This window comes from Erythrolamprus reginae, chromosome 5 (assembly GCF_031021105.1).
Source record: "Erythrolamprus reginae isolate rEryReg1 chromosome 5, rEryReg1.hap1, whole genome shotgun sequence".
Taxonomy (NCBI): Eukaryota; Metazoa; Chordata; class Lepidosauria; order Squamata; family Dipsadidae; genus Erythrolamprus; species Erythrolamprus reginae.
In genome coordinates this window covers 66,251,380-66,269,651 of record NC_091954.1, presented here as the reverse complement: position 1 = coordinate 66,269,651, position 18,272 = coordinate 66,251,380, and the positions used below count along the sequence as shown (strand labels likewise).

At 39.6% G+C, this 18,272-nt stretch overlaps 1 protein-coding gene across 2 annotated transcripts in view; it reads left to right on the top strand.

Annotated features, from left to right (window-relative positions):
- Positions 1-18,272, top strand: part of OGA (O-GlcNAcase) — a 48,380-nt gene that overhangs the window by 6,382 nt on the left and 23,726 nt on the right. The window contains exons 3-10 of one of the 2 annotated variants that reach the window (XM_070752872.1): positions 706-803; positions 5,431-5,561; positions 6,033-6,204; positions 8,092-8,190; positions 8,335-8,619; positions 9,482-9,640; positions 12,177-12,787; positions 18,029-18,203. In XM_070752872.1, coding sequence (XP_070608973.1) covers positions 706-803; positions 5,431-5,561; positions 6,033-6,204; positions 8,092-8,190; positions 8,335-8,619; positions 9,482-9,640; positions 12,177-12,787; positions 18,029-18,203 — 1,730 coding nt within the window. Of the gene's footprint in view, positions 1-705; positions 804-5,430; positions 5,562-6,032; positions 6,205-8,091; positions 8,191-8,334; positions 8,620-9,481; positions 9,641-12,176; positions 12,788-18,028; positions 18,204-18,272 lie in introns of those variants that run through there. The other variant, XM_070752873.1, reaches the window with a different exon arrangement.

The window sequence follows — 18,272 nt, the reverse complement described above, 5'->3', positions numbered from 1 at the left end:
ATTTTAAAGAGCTGGTTGTTGGTTTTTAAAGTTATGCATAGTCTGGAGCAATCTAACTGGAGTTTTCTCATTTTTTCTTAGTATTTGCTATATTTTGTTGATATAGGCAATATTTTTTTCCTGTTGCACCTAAGATATTATGACATCTGCTTCCACAATGTTTATTTAGCTCCTGGCTTCAAACGATTTGGGAAACATTTTTTCCCTTTGAAATTTAGTAATGGTTTGACCCCTCTGTGGCAGGACCTGAAGAGGGTTGTTTGTGCACAAAAGATGTGTTCACAATCTGACAGATTTGGAGAGCTTGTGCAAGGAAGAATAGGCAAGGATTCACAAGACAAGACAGGCTCCTACCCCAAAAGACTGAATGCTGTCATAAAATCAAAAGGTGCTTCAACAAAATATTAGTTTAAAGATGCCACCACTTTATTTTTTCCTCTAAAAGATTTCAGTTTGTTTTTCAACTGAATTATTTGGCTTATATATTCTATTACAGGTGGAAAAAAATTCGTGATTTACCTTGATGTAATTTCTTTTACATCTCAAAAATCTGGTATTAATAAGGGTGTGTAGACCCCACTGCATCGTATTGTATAAATTGTATTGCATAAATATTATTACAACTGGTAGTGTACAATTTAGCATAGTTGAATAGCAGTTACATTCCGTTCTTTATACATTTTTAAAAATCTTTTAACCTTATAGACTTCAGAAATGGGGACTAAATACTTACCTATATGCTCCGAAAGATGACTACAAGCACCGTATGTTTTGGCGAGAAATGTATTCTGTAGAGGAAGCTGGTAATTAACTTCTTTTATTTTCAAAAGTTATTCAGTAAGAAGTGGTAATGAAAGAACAGTGTTGTCTTAGTGTCAATGAACGTTATTTATAGGTAGCCCTCAGCTTTCAATGGCAATTTTCACTGGGATTTTACCATTACTAAACAATGGGATCGCAAAGGATGTAATCGTGCAAATGTGTGGCTTAAGGGTGGCAATTCTGGCAGTCCCAGTTGCCACTGTTAAATGAAAAGTATGCATATTTTCAAATGACCTCATGTAACCGCAATTTCCAGTTTCCTGCGTGCTGTTCTAAGCTGACCCTGCTGGCGAGAGAGCAGCAGGGAGCGTTGAAAATGCAGTTACATGATTGCTGGGAGGCTAGCTACAATGGCTGGAACATCAAGAATCAGTTGTTAAGTACCACTTGTTCAGTATCATCATAACTTTGGTCACTGAAGAATTGATTGTAAGCTGAGAACTACTTGTGTTTCATTATTCATTCTCCCATCCCGTTGTTCAATTCTCCTTCTGGCACTTGTCAGGCTTACAGAGGCTTTTGTGCTATCATACCAACAGACTGGTTGCTATAATACCAGGAAAGAAAAACCATATGTAGCCATGTCAACTTTGTAATGTCTTTCAAAAGGGGAAGAGCACAATGCTCCAGCTGACATCTTTTCTGCCTCTGGAGGCTTAAAGCAGATGTAACATAAATATAACACCTCTTCTTAATGTGTTTCCAAAATACACATGCTGCAAGTGTTTCTACAATCGACCTAAACTACACAAATTTATTCCCACATATTCTTTCATACAAACATAAAGCCAGGCATCTTGATGTACAACTTACTAAAATAACTGATCAGGAAAAATAAAGATTTACAGACAATATTTGTTTGGTAGCCACAGTTGGGACCCACAGCTCTGTCTTTAAGTGAAAGAGTTAAGTAGGGAATCATGTGATCATTTCCTACAGTATTTCCCTTTTCCCCTGTAGGATGCTTCCCCCAGGGTTTGGATAGCCAGCTCACGCCTGCTATCTGTAACTGGCAAGGCTATAGGAATCAGGCTTTATGCTTTTGTTTGCCTCCTAACAATTTTATTCAACTTCTTATTTCTCTACTTTATTATTTATTTATTTATTTATTTATTTATTTATTTATTTATTTATTTGGATTTGTATGCCGCCCCTCTCCGAAGACTCGGGGCGGCTCACAACAAGTGTAAAACAAATCATAAATAATTCAATTAATTAAAATATTTAAAGACACACACACAGGCATACCATGTATAAATTAAATGTGCCCAGGGGGAGATGTTTAGTTCCCCCGTGCCTGACGGCAAAGGTGGGTTTTGAGGAGTTTACGGAAGGCAGGAAGAGTAGGGGCAGTTCTGATCTCCGGGGGGAGTTGGTTCCAGAGAGTCGGTGCCGCCACAGAGAAGGCTCTCCCCCTGGGGCCCGCCAACCGACATTGTTTAGTTGACGGGACCCGGAGGAGGCCCACTCTGTGGGACCTAATCGGTCGCTGGGATTCGTGCGGCAGAAGGCGGTCTCGGAGATATACTTCCCTGCCCTTTGCAGTGCTCACCCTTGAAATGATATGTAGGCAATCTTTACTGTACCTGAGTCCTTAACCTCCATACACACACACACACACACCGCCTTCAGCAGAGAGATTGGAGAGGAAGAAATTACAAATAGAATAAGCAGGCACACAAAGAGAAGTACAGTGGTACCTCATCATACAAACTTAATTGGTTCCAGGAGGAGGTTCGTAAGGTGAAAAGTTCGTAAGACGAAACAATGTTTCCCACAGGAATCAATGTAAAAGCAAATAATGCATGCAAATCCTTCAGGAAAATCCCAAACTTTAGAAGGGAGGCGAACAGAGGGCAGGGAGGAGCAGCTAAAGGAGGCAGGTGGAAGAAGCAAGGCTAGGCTAAAGGGTGAGTGGGAAGGAAGAAAGGCAAGGGGGGCGCCCCTCCCTTTTCTTTCTTCAAAAGACACCCTTTCAGTTCCTTTGCAAGCAGGTTGTTCTCTGCAAAAAATTTCCTCCCCCAAGCTGCCCCTCCCTCCTCCCTTTTCTTTCTTCAAAAGACACCCTTTCAGTTCCTTTGCAAGCACGTTGTTCTCTGCAAAAAAATTTCCTCCCCCAAGCTGCCCCTCCCTCCTCCCTTTTCTTTCTTCAAAAGACACCCTTTCAGTTCCTTTGCAAGCACCTTGTTCTCTGCAAAAAAATTTCCTCCCCCAAGCTGCCCCTCCCTCCTCCCTTTTCTTTCTTCAAAAGACACCCTTTCAGTTCCTTTGCAAGCACGTTGTTCTCTGCAAAATGTTTCCTACTCCAAGCAGCCCCTCCCTTTTCTTTCTTCAAAAAAGGGGGGGAAAAGAAACCCCTTCATCCCAGCAGCAGCTGCTTGGGTTCGTAAGGTGAAAATAGTTCGGAAGAAGAGGCAAAAAAATCTTAAACACCGGGTTCGTATCTTGAAAAGTTCGTTAGAAGAGGCGTTGGTAAGATGAGGTACCACTGTACTTTGGACTGTATATATAGTGAATGTGCTCATGGCCATTGGGACCATTGTGTTCATTTTGATGTGTATTCCCTAATGTGCACCTGCTTACTGTTGTAATCCCTTCCTCTCCAATTTATCTGCTGTTTAAATGGAATTCAGGTTCTACAGGACAGTGTGTACTGACAAATAATGACAGTCATACGAGTAAAAGTACTGCAAAGATTATAAATGCAGGCATTGGTCATAAAGTTATTTTTTTTTTAGCCCCAGAAGAACTTTGAAAGATTGCTGAACAAGGCAGTCTGTAAGTACACTCTAGTTGTGTTAAATGGCTGGAAGCACTCCCATCATTTCATTAACACAGTGATGGCAAACCTTTTGGGCTTGCATGTCAATTCCTTTTGGCCAACTCAAGGCAGCTTCAGGTTGCATGGGGCCTTCGTTCCTAAAGTGGCTGTGGAGAATGGTCTTCTGCAGCCTTTGCAGCCTCCAAAAATAGTGGAGAAGAACATCCTGTTCTCCCTGTTTGATTTTTCAGAGGCAACAGATTTTGCACAAAAGTACATCCATCCATTCTTGCACAACCCCTGCAGCCTCCAAAAATATGAGAATGAAACGTGCTTTCAAAAAATAATTGTTGTCAGGTGTTGTTGAACACTGGTGTATCACCCGTAATATTGTGATGTGTTTCCTTGACATGCATGTCACTGATTGACTATCACTGCACTAATACAATATATTGAGAAAGTAAAAAAAGACTTGACAAGTAGCAAAGGACAAAACAATGCTATTTTTCAGCGTTGCTGTTTTCTTTACATAAGTTGACTTCAAATTAGCTAATGATGCAATCACAGTGCTATTCCAGACCCAGTCTAATGGAATATAAAAAAATTAAAATGCTGAAACATTGACATACCAGTTGAATTATTAAATTTACTAACAGATCAATGGGACTTGAATGAGACGCTTCCTTTCAAGATATATAGCAGAAGTAGTAATGCAACAATTAAAAACTAATCCTTCTGTTAATACAGCCAACCTATATTATAATCAAAAAGAGCTGAGAGAAAACCAAATAACCTAAACAGGGGCTCACCAATCTTTTGGGCTTCAGGGACCACTACATTCATCATTTTAAATCCCATAATTTTAAATCTTCTAATATGAATTCTTTTTTTAAAAAAATAGAATTTAGTGCAATATAAAAAAATGCAAATAATTTTTCTGCAGACCACCAAAATTTTCTCATGGACCACCAGTGTTGTCTGTGTTGTGGTTGGGGACCACTGACCTAAACAACTACACATTTGATCGAATCATTTTAGTACAAGAAGCAAATACCAAACTTGATGTCCTTGCCAGCAAAAAAAAAAAAAAAAGTGATACTTGAGACCAAGTCCAAAGAAAAGTACCCATATAAACCAAATTTAATAGTTAAATTCATCTGCACATTAGAGAACTTGATTCAAATTCAATATTATGAGCCACAGTGGTGCAATGATTAGAGTGTAGTACTGCAGGCTAACTTCTGCTGCCTGCAATTTGGCAGTTCAAATCTCACCAGGCTCATGGTTGTCTCAGCCTTCCATCCTTCTGAGGTCGGTAAAATGAGGGCCCTAATTGTTGGGCCCTGTAAACTGCTTAGAGAGGGCTGTAAAGTACTGTCAAACGGTATATAAGTTGAAATGCTACTGCTAAGTGGGTTATAATATATTGCAATATAAAATAGCTACAAAATTGAATTAATTACTTGCAAAACTTCAACACAACAGATACTCATACAATTTAATCAGAAAGTTGTTCAGCTAATTGAATTTAACCTAGAAATCATAATTCATCAAAAGGATTGTCGTCCCCCCCCTACATCAAAGGTGTTTCAATATCTACCAAAAGGCTTCTCCAGCCATTTGTAACAACTAGCTTAACATTCTTTATAAACCCCAATTAATATGTTTCGTAATCACTTTTAAAATATATCAAAATAAAATATATTCAACATGATAAATGAATTATTTATTATATATAGTGCATATTATCATAATATATTTAATATTGTGTATATTATCATAATATATTTAATTTGAAATAAATTAACATGGTCAATTCTTGTTAAAAAATTGGTTTCTATTTCTAGAACAGCTCATGACTCTGATTGCAGCAGCTCAAGAATATGAGATAGAATTTATTTATGCCATTTCCCCTGGACTTGATATTACTTTCTCAAACCCTAAAGAAGTATCTACATTGAAACGCAAGCTAGATCAGGTATTGATCATTTGGGCATGTTATGCTGTTTAAAATGTTAATGAAATCATAATTATAGTATAACCATTCACGGGAAGCATTGATTGAAATACTGGGCACTATTTTGTTAACTTGCAATGTTGGATTATTAGTTGTAGCCTAGACCTATTATTGCAGCAATGGCAATATGACATGAATCAAATAATTAGAACAATTGTAGTTATTTTATAGCTAACAGGCTTAAAATGTATTGTATATGCTTATTAAATACTATCAAGTAATATTCTGTTTTCTTCCTTTATTCTTCCTGTGTAAACCTATGTGCAATTGAAATTTGGGGGTGGGGGATCATGGCTAGGAGGTGAGGTTTTTTTTTTAACCTGAACTTTAGAGGTAAAATAAATATAGAGGTAAGGAATAAAATAAGTTTACCATTGGAATAGGTTTGCTAATTCTTAATTTCAGGGGCTCAGAATGTTGTCTTTCTTTTAGGTTTCTCAGTTTGGTTGCAAATGTTTTGCCTTATTGTTTGATGACATTGATCACAATATGTGTGCAGCAGATAAAGAAGTCTTCAGCTCCTTTGCCCATGCTCAGATTTCAATCACCAATGAAATCTATCAGTATCTAGGAGAACCAGAAACATTCCTCTTCTGCCCCACAGGTAAGCTGCTAAGTCAAATTCTGAATCATAGGAAAGGCAGCTCCCTTTTAGGAGGGGGTGGCAACTAGAGCTCCACCTGAACTCTGTGGCCAGTTTGCAAGATTCCTTGCCGATAGTTAGTCAGGTGGGCAGTCTTGATTCTTCATGGACAGATTCTGTGATGTTGAAGAAAAGCACGTTGACGTGTTACTTGGGAGCCATGTTAGCCTATGGACTATGGAAGATGGTGTTCTCTCTGATACATACTCAAGCACTTGTTGCTTGGATTCCCTTCCTGATTCCTTCAGGGGTCATGTACATAGATTATTAATATCTCATTTCAAGAGCAATGTTATCTGCAAACATGTTTGGTTACTTGTTATTGTAAGTCTGAGAGTTTTTATGCATGGTATGTTTGTATGTATGTTTGGTTTTAATAAGGGTTTTTAGTCATTTTTAATATTAGATTTGTTTCATGTTGTTTTATTGTTGTTGTTAGCCGCCCCGAGTCTGCGGAGAGGGGCGGCATGCAAATCTAATAAATAAATAAATAAATAAATTTATAGTACTGATTATTACCTTTAAAGTTCAGCATTGCACAGGGCTATGTTAATTTCTAGCACTGCCTCTTCATGAGAACACTTGCCTGCCAATCAGGTTGGCAGGCAAGAATTAGATAGGTTGGCAGACAACTATAGATAGGATGGATGCCTTCAAGAGCCCTTCCCTTAAATCTGCTGGGATCTAGAAAGCAAGCCTTTTCCAAAACAGCCTTTGACTTGGGGAACCTCTCCCCTCTGAGATCCAGCAGTTCCATCATCTTTTGGCATTCTGAAAAGCAGTTTTAAAAAAAATTCCCACAGGCATTGCATAAGATGAGGATTGTGTTTTTTGTTGGATTGCAGATTGTTGGTTAAATGCCAGATTTTTTTGGGGGGGTGAGCGGGGTGGTTCTACTTTTTAAAAAAAAAAATATTGTGAGCCACCCAGAGTTGAGTTATGTTTCATAGGATGGATGTCCATATACTTTGTCTAATAAATGAATGATGTTTTTCACTGCATAATTTATCGCATTTTTAAACAAATTTATTTTTAAAAAAAACCTACAGAAGATAAAGCCACTGGGCATATATTTTTAATTTTGAAATTCCCTTTTAGCCTGCTGAGGTGAAACCTCTTTGACTATGCTATACATATTACTGTTACAAAATTAGTACAGCTATTAATTATAAAATTGGATATGCGCTTTTTTGTTGCAGGAGTAGTTTTTCACATCTTCATGTTTCTTAAAATTCAGAAAAAGCTATTGCAAGTTTGAAAGTTTAAAAAAAAAATTTCTTGAAATATTTTCATGTTTTCTGGAACAGAATTGACTGAACTGTCAAACTTTATTTTACATATTTGCAAATTACCTAAATTTATATCTACTTCGAAAAGTTCCAAAAATGTGGAGTAAGTGAACATATTTCTTGTGTGCAAGGACCATTCAAGGCTGTTTTGTGCATGAAGTATTTTGCTTATCCTTATTTTTAACTCTAAAAGCTAATGTTTTGACTTGAAAAATTCTGAGAATAAACTTTTGGATTATCTTTAGAATTCTAAAATAAAAGGTCAGTTCTTGCAGTGGGTTCTCAATCCATTCAACATAGAATATTGATGCTTCCCCCTCCCCATATATTATTATTTGTTTATTTGTTTATTATATTTATATGCCACACATCTTGTAATTTCATTATATTAAATATTTTAGGCTATATTAAGATATATAAAAACATAGTTCATATTTCTGGTTTTGAATACCTACAGTAATTCTCTTGGCAGAATATCTATCAGTATCTGAAAGTTCTCTGCCTGTTTTAGGTTTTCAACTTAAAACTGGTTTGTTTGGGTTTGTTTTTTCTCTTCCAGAATATTGTGGCACTTTCTGTTATCCAAATGTTGCTCAGTCTCCTTACTTGCGAACTGTAGGAGAAAAACTGCTACTAGCAATTGATGTATTATGGACAGGTGAGCATCAGTATTCTGCTCTAATTTGAGCAAGGATCACCAATTTATCCTTTTAAAATGTAACTTTTAGTGCAATTTTTAAAAGTTATTACTTTTGAATAAACTGTGACCACATTTTTTTTAATCCACTTGTTTCCATTTTAGGTCCCAAAGTGGTATCCAAAGACATTTCAGTGGAGTCTATTGAGGAGGTTTCAAAAATAATTCGCAGAGCTCCTGTTATCTGGGACAACATTCATGCTAACGACTATGATCAGAAAAGACTGTTTCTTGGGCCGTATAAAGGCCGATCAACAGAACTCATACCACGCTTAAAAGGGGTCCTGACTAATCCAAACTGTGAATTTGAAGCTAATTTTGTTGCCATTCACACTCTTGCAACTTGGTACAAATCCAACATGAATGGAGTGAGGAAAGATGTTGTGATGAGTGAGTTGATTGAATGGATAATTGAATGTGTTATGTAATATTTATTTATGTATCTAATTTATATAGCTGCCCATCTCACCGAAAGCAGTTCTGGACGGCAAACCATGATTTATAGGAAGGTTCACATTCAAATCAAATGGCTTTCTTTAGGAAATATGATCCATTGTTTAACATGAAAACATATTGTTGATAGTTGGCAAGGAAAATTTTGCAATCTAGTTAATATTTAAAAAGACTGTTAAGTCTTTACCAGTTATGGTAAACAATGAAATGCAATGACCAGAAACCATCCAGATAATGTTGAATTAAATATGTAACGTGACCAGGGCTTACTGACTTAAAATTGTAGCTGACATCTGAAATACGGTGGCTCCCTAGAGTTGATATTAATGAAGCTTTCAAGAATGTTGACAAAAAAGAATAATGTAAGGGAAAAATAGACAAAAGAAAATAATAAATGTTATTAGTGAACATGATTACAGTTTAGATACCTGCTTCTTATTAACTTATGGTAATCATTTGACAAAGATGCAGATTAAGAAATTCTTAGGCTTTTAATGTCCAGTTGGGATTAGTTATGGTTAATTTTTATGCAAAACATACAATTTCTTGTCTGGAATTATTAATTTGGAGCAAATTTTATGTGGCTGCAGAAGGTCTGCCTTGCACAGACAGTTTTAATAACTTTAAAGGTCAAACTTTAGAACAATTGCAAATTATGTTCCTTTAATGCAGAATTATATTAATCTTCTTAAAATGGCAGGTGGTATTAACGATTAAAGGAGTTCTATTTAAATGCAAGCACAGCAATTTTGATGGTAGCTTTCACCATTTAATATGCTATCTCCTGTGTTTTCTGCAGCTGACAGTGAAGACAGCACAGTGTCAATCCAGATTAAACTAGAAAATGAAGGAAGTGATGAAGATATTGAAACAGATGTTCTTTATAGCCCACAGATGGCTTTGAAGTTATCATTAACAGAATGGCTGCAGGAATTCGCAGTACCCCATCAATATAGCAGTAAGAAAGATTTATAGCTTTGTTTCAGCTTTAAGCTTAAATGGAATGAAGAATGTTCTTCAAATGAATGGTGACTTTCATGCTCTAAGGGAAACAAAACACTAAAGGAAATTCCTGTGGTATTATTTTAGTTTAAAACGATATATTACTTATTTTGCATTATATTTATATCCTATTTCCCCACTGGGAATCTTATGGGAGCATGCATGACAATCTTTCATTTTATCTCACAAGTATACTTCCAGAAAGGTTTGATCAGGATATGTAGTGGATGACCTAAAGTCATACAGCAAGTTACATGCTCATTTCACTCTTTGTCTCAAAATTGTACCTATTTCTCCACAGGGAAAATAATAAATAGGTACAGTAAATATCAAAAACAGTCTTATACCAAGTCATAATATTAAGATGGAGAGAAATCCAAGGATTGTTATCTAGACTCAAATTGCAAATCATTTCATTGTGTATTATTGTAATTGGTATTGTAATGCACTTGGGGAAAAGGAATCCTCAATCTGAGTATTGTATTGGCAGTTCTGTATTAGCAAAAACTTCAGAAGAAAAGGATTTAGGGGTAGTGATTTCTGACAGTCTCAAAATGGGTGAACAGTGCAGTCAGGCGGTAGGGAAAGCAAGTAGGATGCTTGGCTGCATAACCCATCGCAGATCGCAAAATGGCGCTTCGCTGGGCGCCGCTGCCCAACTGTCACCTTTTAAAACAGCCGGGGGGCTTCTCGGCGTTCTCCTGAACGCCGAACCCGGAAGTTCAGGTTTGGGTTCGGCGTCCAGAGGCCGCCGACAAGCACATGACATCAAAGCTCTGCCTATGGAATTCCCTATTGGGATTCCCCACCTTCTTTCTAGCCTCCAGATCGGCCGAAAACGCCACCGCCGATTGCAAAAACGGCTCTCCACCGAGCGGCAGCGCCCGGCTGTAACCTTCTGAAACAGCCGGGCGCTTCTCGGCAGCCTCCCGAACCCGAACTTCCGGTTTCGGCGTTCGGGAGAACGCCGAGAAGCCCCCCGGCTGTTTCAGAAGGTGACAGCCGGGTGGCGCTGCTTCTCGGCGGCCTCCCGAACCCGAACCTGAAAAGATCGGGTTCGGGAGAATGCCGAGAACCCCCCCGGCTGTTTTAAAAGGTGACAGCCGGGTGGCGGCGCCCAGCGGAGCGCCATTTTGCGATTTTTTTTCTTTTTGCACTGATTAATCGCTTTTACATTGTTTCCTATGGGAAACTATGTTTTGTCTTACGAACGTTTCGCCTTACGAACCTACTTCTGGAACCAATTAGGTTCGTAAGACGAGGTATTACTGTACATTCTCTTCCATTATTTGAGGTAGAAGGGAAATGTTTTTAGGGCCAGGAAGAGGTTGAAAAAAAGAAGTACATTGTTTCTTCACCACTTTGGTATCTCTGACAAAGTTACATGGCTTGATATCAAAAGGGCTCAGAGTTTAAGTCATAATATTCTAAAAAGATTGTACAGTGATCCCCCGAGTTTCGCGATCCCGATCATTGCGAATCGCTATATCGTGATTTTTCCACCCGATGACGTCACTCCCTTCCTTTCTCATCTTTCTTTCTCTCTCTCTTTCTCTATCTTGCTTCTTCCTCTCTCACACTCTCTTCCTCCCTCTCTCATCTCTTTCTTTCCTTCTCTCTCTTTCTCTATCTCTCCCCCTCTTGCTCTCGAGCGGCAAGTGAGCAGCCGGGCGGGCGGGCGAACGGGCAAGCGGCAAGCGAGCAGGCGGGCGAACGGGCAAGCGGCAAGCGAGCAGCCGGGCGGGCGGGCGAACGGGCAAGCGGCAAGCGAGCAGCCGGGCGGGCGAACGGGCAAGCGGCAAGCGAGCAGCCGGGCGGGTGGGCAAACGGGCAAGCGGCAAGCGAGCAGCCGGGCGGGCGGGCGAACAGGCAAGCGGCAAGCGAGCGGGCGGGCGGGCGAACGGGCAAGCGGCAAGCGAGCGGCCGGGCGAGCGGGTAAGCGGCAAGCGATCTTGGGGTTTCCCCTTTGCCTGGGCGGCTGGAAGACCCAGGGAAGGTTCCTTCGGCCGCCCAACAGCTGATCTGCTCCGCAGCGCGGCAGCAGCGAGGAGCCGAAGATGGGGTCTTCGGCTCCTCGCTGCCGCCGCGCTGTGGAACAGATCAGCTGTTGGGCGGCCGAAGAGTCTTCCCCGCCGCCCACACGCAAACTCCACCATCTGCGCATGTGCGGCCATGGAAAAAGGGGCGCGCATGCGCAGATGGTGTTTTTACTTCCGCACCACTACATCCCGAAATATCGATTATCGCGAGGGGTCTTGGAACGGAACCCTCGCGATAATCGGGGGATCACTGTATTGCATTGTTTATATACAAAGAATTAAGGAAATTAAAGTTGTGAAAATCAAATGATTGGGATTTTTCAAGAATTTCAATAACAAAACTAACACTTCATATTCATATTTTTGTACAGGTGAAATATATGAAGGAAAATATTTATGTGAAACAGTTGAATAGGTAAAAATAAAGCTTCCCGGTCTGCTCTGTTTTCGCAGGTAGGCAAGTGGCCCACAGTGGAGCTAAAACAAGTGTGGTTGATGTACCTCTAATTGCACCATCCGTTTTAAATTCTACCACGGTGGTTACTACTGTATATCAGGAGCCCATAATGAGTCAAGGAGCTGACCTAAACAGTGAGTCACAGCCTCTGGGGAAAGAGGAGGAAGAGAAGAAACAGTTAGATGACGAACCAATGGAAATGGTGGTGGAAAAGCAGGAGGATGCTGACAAGAATATCACCCAAATATTGACCGACATCTCGGAAGCAAAAATGTCAGAAGAGTTAAAACCAATGGATACCGATAAAGAGAGCATAGCGGAATCAAAATCTCCAGAGATGTCAATGCAGGAGGACTTTGGCAGTGATATCGCGCCAATGCAGACAGATGAGCAGATTAACAAGGAACAGTTTGTGCCTGGGCCCCATGAGAAGCCATTATATGCTATTGAGCCGGTGACTCTAGAAGACCTTCAGCTACTTGCAGATCTGTTCTACTTGCCGTACGAACATGGACCTAAAGGGGCTCAAATGTTACGGGAATTCCAATGGCTCCGAGCAAATAGCAGTGTTGTCAGTGTGAATTGCAAAGGAAAAGATTCTGAAAAAGTGAGTGACTCTACAAAGCTTCTGAGATAAACTTAATGTAAGGAGAAAATGTCCATGCAGATAGATGGGTGTTCACTTCCTTCTCCTTTAATTCTCAACCTTTTGCTCTCTAGTTATGCTGAGCCTACAACTCCCAGAATTCCCTGCTATTAATGTCCAGTTCCAAGCAAATATGTCCAGTTAGGAAAGTCTGTAGTATAGAGTTTGTCACACATGGCATTAATTGCCAACTCTTTGATTAGCTCTATCTCAGTGATTCTCAACCTGGGGGTCGGAACCCCTTTGGGGGCCAAACGACCGTTTCACAAGGGTCGCCTAAGACCATGGAAAAAGACATGGTGTTAGGAACTAAAGCTTCTACTCTGGTGCCTTGGAACATATTTTTACAATCCGACCAATCAGGCATTTACAGAAGGTTTCTCTGACCTTCCTGCCAATCAGCTTAAAACTCTGTTGGGAGAATTCGTGCTAGACCTATGGTTGGGGGTCACCACAACATAAACTACATTAAGGGGTCGCAGTATTACAAAGGTTGAGAATCACTGCTGAGTCAATCTGATGATAGGTATGGAAGACATAAATGAACTTTTTAGTGAATGTTTCTTGGTGGCAGGGAAGCAAAGTAATAATAATAATAATAATAATAATAATAATAATAATAATAATAATAATAATAATAGAAACATAGAAACATAGAAGTCTGACGGCAGAAAAAGACCTCATGGTCCATCTAGTCTGCCCTTATACTATTTTCTGTATTTTATCTTAGGATGGACATATGTTTATCCCAGGCATGTTTAAATTCAGTTACTGTGGATTTATCTACCACATCTGCTGGAAGTTTGTTCCAAGGGTCTACTACTCTTTCAGTAAAATAATATTTTCTCATGTTGCTTTTGATCTTTCCCCCAACTAACTTCAGATTGTGTCCCCTTGTTCTTGTGTTCACTTTCCTATTAAAAACACTTCCCTCCTGGACCTTATTTAACCCTTTAATATATTTAAATGTTTCGATCATGTCCCCCCTTTTCCTTCTGTCCTCCAGACTATACAGATTGAGTTCATTAAGTCTTTCCTGATACGTTTTATGCTTAAGACCTTCCACCATTCTTGTAGCCCGTCTTTGGACCCATTCAATTTTGTCAATATCTTTTTGTAGGTGAGGTCTCCAGAACTGAACACAGTATTCCAAATGTGGTCTCACCATCATTCTATATAGTGGGATCATAATCTCCCTCTTCCTGCTTGTTATACCTCTAGCTATGCAACCAAGCATCCTACTTGCTTTCCCTACCGCCTGACTGCACTGTTCACCCATTTTGAGACTGTCAGAAATCACTACCCCTAAATCCTTTTCTTTTGAAGTATTTGCCAACACTGAACTGCCAATACAATACTCAGATTGAGGATTCCTTTTCCCCAAGTGCATTATTTTACATTTGGAAACATTAAACTGCAGTTTCCATTGCTTAGACCATTTATCTAGTAAAGCTAAATCATTTACCATATTACAGACGCCTCCAGGAATATCAACCCTATTGCACACTTTAGAGTCATCGGCAAATAGGCAAACCTTCCCTACCAAACCTTCCCCTATGTCACTCACAAATATATTAAAAAGAATAGGACCCAGAACAGATCCTTGTGGCACACCGCTTGTAACCTGACTCTGCTCAGAATACTCGCCATTAACAATAACTCTCTGATGTCTACGCTTCAGCCAGCTGCAAATCCATTGAACTATCCAGGGATTAAGTCCAATCTTCACTAATTTATCTATCAGCTCTTTATGTGGAACCGTATCAAAGGCTTTGCTGAAGTCCAGGTAGGCAATATCCACGGCACCACCTTCATCCAACACCTTTGTGACATAGTCAAAGAAATCAATGAGATTAGTCTGACATGATTTACCTTCAGTAAAGCCATGCTGATTTGGGTCTAATAAGTTATTGTTTTTTAGGTGCTGATTTATCCTCTTTTTGAGTAGAGTCTCCATCATTTTAACTACAACTGATGTCAAGCTAACTGGCCTGTAGTTACCAGCTTCTTCTCTACTGCCCTTCTTGTGAATAGGCACAACACTGGCCATTCTCCAATCCTCAGGAACTTCTCCTGTTAACAAGGATTGGTTAAACAAATCAGTCAGGGGGGTAGCAAGGACAGATCTGAGTTCTTTAAGAACTCTGGGGTGGATGCCATCTGGACCCATTGCCTTATTTATCTTTAATCGTTCAAGTTCTTCTAAGACATCGGCTTCTAAGATCACTGGAGCTGAATCCGTACAGCTGGAAGCAATGCTATATCCCTCTATAGTATTATTTTGTAAGGTGTCTTTTGAGAAAACTGAACAGAAGTAGCTATTGAAATGGTCAGCGATCTCCTTATTCCCATTAATGCATGTATTATTCCCGGTACTAAGCTTCGTGATGCCGCAGTTTTTCTTCTTCTTATCATTAATATATCTGAAGAAGGTTTTATCCCCCTTCTTTACAGATTTGGCAATTTCTTCCTCTTTTGAGGCTTTAGCAGCATATATTATCTGTTTCGCCTCCTTCTGTCTCATTTTATATACCTCCCTATCAGCTATACTTCCAGACTCTTTATACCTCCTATAGGCAGCCTTTTTTTCATTGACTATAGCCCTTACATCATTGCTAAACCATAGCGGTTTCTTCTTCCTTTTACCTTTAGTTATTTGTCTTACATACAGTCCAGTGGCTTTTAAGATGGCCTTTTTTAATACAGTCCACTGGATGCTCGCTCCTGCCATTTTATCCCTCCCCTTTAATTCATTATCTAAATATTCTCCCATTGCATTAAAATTTGTTTTTCTGAAATCCAATACTTTGGTTGCATTATAGGATTGCTCACAATGAGTTTTTACATCAAACCACAAACATAGATGGTCACTGCAACCTAAATTTTCTCCCACCTTGACATCTGAAACCCAATTCCCATTCGTAAAAACTAAATCTAGAATATTCTCCCCTCTAGTTGGTGTCTTAACCAGCTGTGCCAGAGCTGCTCCTGTAAAGGCCTCTACTATATTCTTACTTTTGCATGTAAGGGCACTGGGGATATTCCAGTCAACATCAGGCATGTTGAAATCACCCATAACCACAATATCTCCCTTTACTGCCATTTGGGTAATTTCATCCACCATCTTGTTGTCATATTCCTCGGATTGCCCTGGAGGCCTATAGATCACCCCAATTCTAATGACAGAACCTTCTTTATTTTGCATGCAAATCCAGAGAGTCTCTAGATCTTGACACGTATTTTGAATTAGTGTTGTTTTTAGACTTTCTTTAATATAAATGGCTACTCCACCTCCCCTTCTCTCTATTCTATCCTTCCTATACAGTGTATATCCTGGTATGGATATTTCCCATTCATTAGAATCCTTAAACCATGTCTCAGTTATGGCAACCAGGTCCAAATTATCTCTAGATATTATGGCCATTAATTCACAGAGCTTGTTGCTCAAGCTTCGAGCATTTGTGCACATTACCCGAAGAACATTATTTTCGTTATTAGTTTGCCCCTTATCATCAACAACTACATCTATATTATTTGCAGCTCCCTTTTCATAAGCTTCCAAAAACTGCTTTATCCTCATTGGTCGGGGACAGAAATCACCCACATCAGTTACATCTCTGTCCCCTTTACCTAGTTTAAATGCCTGTCCAAAAAAGTTCTGAATTCCTCACCGAGCACCTGGGTACCTCTGTATGATGGATGCAAACCATCCCTCTTAAACAACTCCCTATTAGACCACCTACTGACATCATGACTTACATAGCCAAAACCTTCAGCTTTACACACATAATAATAATAATAACTTCCAGCAGACGTGGTAGATAAATCCACAGTAACTAAACACATATCCATCCTAAGATAAAATACAGAAAATAGTATAAGGGCAGACTAGATGGACCAGGAGGTCTTTTTCTGCCGTCAGACTTCTATGTTTCAATAATAATAATAATAATAATAATAATAATAATAATAATAATAATTTATTAGATTTGTATGCCGTCCCTCTCCGAAGAGATAGAATTGCAACAAGTATGATCAAGGAAATGGAGCACCTCCCTTATGAAACCAGGTTGCAACGCCTTGGTCTGTTCAGCCTTGAAAGATGGCATTTAAAGGGTGACTTGATCAAAGTGTATAAAATCATGCATGGGATAGAAAAGGTGGATAGAGAAAAACTCTTTTCTCTATCACACAAAAGGTGGATAGAGAAAAACTCTTTTCTCTATCACACAATACTAGGATGAGGGGGCCCTCCCTAAAGCTCATAGGCAAGAAAGCAAGGACAAATAAAGGGAAATATTTCTTCACCCAGGGGGTCGTTGGTTTATGGAATTCACTTCCAGAAGAGGCCGTGACAGCTGTCAGCCTTGATAGCTTCAAGGCAGATTAGACAGATTAATGGATGCCAAGTATATTGGTGGTTATTGAAACGTATGTCCAAGTGCTGCCTCTATGTTGGTTGAGGCAGGCAGGATTCTCTTGAGTACCATTTGTTGGGGGTCAAGGGAAAGGGAGGGTCTTGCCTTCTCTTTCTGCTTAAGATCCCCATGGACAATTGGTGGGCCACTGTGTGACACAGAATGATGGACTCGATGGGCTTTGGCCTGATTCAACATGGCTCTTCTTATGTTCTTATAGAATTAAGTACAGATAGTTCTCAATGTACAACCAAAATTGAGCCCAAAATTTACGACGGTTAAGTGAATCACTATAGGTGTTAAGTGAATTGGATTGTTAAGCAAATCTGGCTTGCTTTCTTGACTTTCTCAGAAGCCAGCTGGGAAGGTTACAAATGGTGGTCACATGACAACCCCCCCCCCCCCCCCCCACATACACACACAGTCCAGCTGTCATGTCAGTTGCCAAGCGCTTGAACCTTGATCCCATTGCTAGGGAGATGTTGCAATAGTCACCAGTATGAAAATAAGTCACTTTTTGACGTGGTAGATAAATCCACAGTAACTGAATTTAAACATGCCTGGGATAAACATATATCCATTGTAAGATAAAATACAGAAAATAGTATAAGGGCAGACTAGATTGATCATGAGATCTTTTTCTGCTGTCAGTCTTCTATGTTTCTATGTTTTCCCCCGTACCATTGTAATTTCCAACAGTCACTAAATGAATGGTTGTAAATGGATGACCCGTATAGCTGCTTGATTAAAAATGGAACTAAATAACTTGAATGAATTTTATTAGATTGAAGAATGGCAGTCTCGAGCCGCCAAATTTGAAGAGATGTGTAGCTTGGTGATGGGAATGTTCACTCGTCTTTCCAACTGCGCCAACCGGACAATCCTTTACGATATGTACTCATACGTCTGGGACATCAAGAGCATCATGTCAATGGTGAAATCTTTTGTGCAGTGGCTAGGTATGTTCTTTAGGAACCAATTATAGTGTCAGCTAGCATATATGTTTGTCTTCAATTAGCCCACGGGAA